The sequence below is a fragment of the Halyomorpha halys genome, unplaced genomic scaffold, assembly GCF_000696795.3.
Source record: "Halyomorpha halys isolate HHAL.00 unplaced genomic scaffold, Hhal_1.1 Scaffold176.1, whole genome shotgun sequence".
NCBI classification, from domain to species: domain Eukaryota; kingdom Metazoa; phylum Arthropoda; class Insecta; order Hemiptera; family Pentatomidae; genus Halyomorpha; species Halyomorpha halys.
Window position 1 is genome coordinate 990737 of NW_027106234.1, and position 3390 is coordinate 994126.

General features: G+C 28.6%; 1 protein-coding gene across 1 annotated transcript in view; it reads left to right on the forward strand.

Moving 5' to 3' along the window:
* The window catches only part of LOC106679082 (semaphorin-1A), a gene marked incomplete in the record, with an annotated part of 426223 nt that overhangs the window by 411734 nt on the left and 11099 nt on the right, over positions 1-3390 (forward strand). The window contains 3 exon segments of the mRNA XM_067044604.1: positions 157-261; positions 757-845; positions 1603-1744. Of these exon segments, the coding sequence (XP_066900705.1) occupies positions 157-261; positions 757-845; positions 1603-1744 (336 nt within the window).

The window sequence follows — 3390 nt, forward strand, 5'->3', positions numbered from 1 at the left end:
ATGAGCAATCCTCGTAAACTTATATACCACAATATCATAACATATAAATATGTATATGTATATATATATATATATATATATATATATATATATATATGTGTGTGTGTGTGTGTACTGTGAAAAGCTGTAACATTTATTTTTGCTTTGTTTTTTCAGATGGTCAGTTTTATGTAGCTACTGTTGCTGATTTTGGTGGTGTTGATCCTCTTATATACAGAGAGCCCCTGAGGACTGAAAGATCTGACCTTAAGCAATTGAATGGTAAAAATATATTTTATTAAGTCTAAATGACCTAAATATTTAAATTAGTTTTACAACTGTTTTAGCATATTATTAATAGTAGTTAGTAATTAAAACAAACTAGCAAAGCATGTACTTTTATTAATCTTTTTTTTTATGTTGTATCACTGTTCTCCAATTTCCTTGAATATGGTATCCAAGAGGTGTTTTTTTATTGTTTTCTTTAAGCTAGAAATTATATGAATCATGTACATAATTAATCAATAAATTTTAAGGCATCAACAGTGAAATTAAAAAACAAAGCAAAAGTAAATTGTAATAATATAAAACTATTTAACTAAAGAAAAAATACTAAATGTTGGGTTGTTAAGTAGAAGTTTTCAAATACTTTTTATGTCTGATATATTTTTTAGTAATGTATATCTAAATTTCTTTAGTTGGTTACACTATTGTTTCCTTATTTAAACTAATGAATGTATGAACTTTTTTTAATTACATTTTTTCATGTTTTTGCAGATCCTAATTTTGTGAGTTCAATGGATTATGGCAGTTATGTTTTGTTTTTCTTCCGGGAGCCAGCTGTAGAATATATTAATTGTGGAAAGGTCAGTAAGAAATTGCAATAATTATGCTCACTGTTTCAGCATCTCTAACTGGAAATAAAGTAAAGACGCTGAACAGGATAATAGTTGATAATTGTGAAATTAATGTATATTGTTTTTAGAAATTAATTGTGATATTGGAGCATCAGATTATCTATTATTTTTCTCTATTCGATCCCATCTAGCAAAACTGGTACGGGGATTGGCTAAATCTAAATCTATTTTGGACATTTTTTAATGAATAAATTCTTTCATTTGCTTTGGATTTAATAATGGTTACAAGATATTAAATATAAATTACTTTTTTGTGCAGCACTAAAGGAGTAATGTAAGTCAAACAATCGTACTTAAAGTGACAAATGGGTCCTGAAAAATTGAAATAATGATTTTAGACGACTAAAACACTGTAATGTGATATTTAACAAACATAAATATTTATATTGAAAAAAGATTGTTGACTGTATGATGTAGATTGTAGGAAAGTAGTCTGGGTGGTGGTCAATAAAGGTACCAAAATAGTGGAATAACTAGTTTTTCTGCTATTTTGGTACCTTTATTGACCGCCACCCAGACTATATTCCTATAATAAATATTAATAAAGATTAATTATTTTTTATATGACATTAAAACCAATATCCTGCACCTTCCAATAATTGTGTCATAGGAAATATATGATATTTATATTATGTATCATATATTTTCTACAAAGTTTGTGATTTTCCTTTTATTTTGTTTACATCTGCTGTCATGTTTTTTCCAGGTAATATATTCAAGAGTTGCAAGGGTCTGTAAGCAAGACAAAGGAGGTCCACATCAATTTGGTGATCGTTGGACATCATTTCTTAAAGCGAGGTTAAACTGCTCAATGCCAGGAGACTATCCTTTCTACTTCAATGAAATACGTATGTTATATTCTTTTATGATTATTAATTGTTTGTAAAATAATAATTTTAGCTGAGTACTTAATAGCTTCCTGAAAGTATATTCCTAAATATATACATATTTAGGAAATTTATATTTCATTAGCCTGTTTTTCTAGTTTTTTGATTTGTAGGTTGTTTCTAAATATTTTAGGGATTTAGTGTGGCCTTCAATAGAGATTAGCTATACTGAGAAATTGGGACTGATATTGAGTTTTGCGATCTTGGCATTATTAATCTACTACAAACCCGCCTTGTCAATCTATTATACCTGCTTCAAAAATTAGTTAATGATACTTAGATTCCTTACACTTAATCATGTTTCCATTATATTTAGTAATATATATGTTTGACAAAAAGAAGCTATCGTAGGTATTAAACAAATGAGTTTTGAATAAAAATAATAGCTGGTAAAATTCATTGACTATTGTGAGAAATTGTCTTTCATTTAGCATAAAAAAAAAGTGGAATAGTATTCCCATTAATAAAGAAATCTGATGACTTAATCCTAATTTTGATAAGTATAATAATAAGTCTTTATTTATATGTAAATACAAATTGAATTATTTTTAGGAAAAAATTAAAGAACAAAAAAATGAATATATACATTAAACATATTCACATATAGACCTTCCCGTGTGGGAGATTAGAGTCTTTTTAGCGGAGGCTTACCTTAAAACCGGAGTTGCTGGCATTTAGCTTTCCAAGATTCCCTATCTTGAGCGTGCCTCATCCATAATGAACCACGATAGTGTTTTGTTATCACGTCGGCCCAGTGCTTGCATTGTCATTCCCTTTGTCTCTTCCTGTCCAGGGGGATCCACTCTACAGCTTGTCTCACCCAGCTGTCTTCGGATTTCCTCATGAGATGGCCTGCCCAGGTCCACTTCATTTTTCTATTGTAGCTTATGGCGTCAGTAACCATGGTTTCTTTTCTTAATCGAACCGAGCTAACTTTATCCTTTAGAGAGACTCCAAGCATTATACGTTCCATTCTTCATTGACAGATGTTAATCTTCCTCTCTATATTCTTAGTCAGAGACCATGTGAAGTAATGGCAGTAATGACTATTGTTAAGTAAGATAAGTAATGGCATACAATCTGTATGATGGTGTCTGTTTAAGCATTAGTGCTTGTTTAAATTAGAACATAAAAAAATATTCAGCATTGATGGAAATGAGACAAAAATAAATGCACCTGATCCACTTATTTACCGGACTAACTTAAATATGAAATTAATTGAAGTATCTATAACATGGAACCTGCTAAAATTAGTGGTGCAAAAGATTTTCAAAACAGATTAGATTTTATTAACTATAAATAAGGTAAAAGGCAGGCAGTGGAGATAATAGGATGTTTTCCAATGGCATTGAAACAAACTTTGAAAAATAAATAAATAAAAACTAGATACATATTTAGAAGAATTAAAACATTATGCCTTTATTACAAGTTCAGACCTACAAGTAGTTGTAATATGTTATTTTTATGAAAATATTTTGTTTAAAAGGTATAATATCAACGTATTTTTATTTTTATAATAATTATTTAATTTTCATTAGCTCATTTATAAAGTTAAAGTAACTATATCATAATATCAGTAGCTAAAATTTAACTAGCATAGATATTAT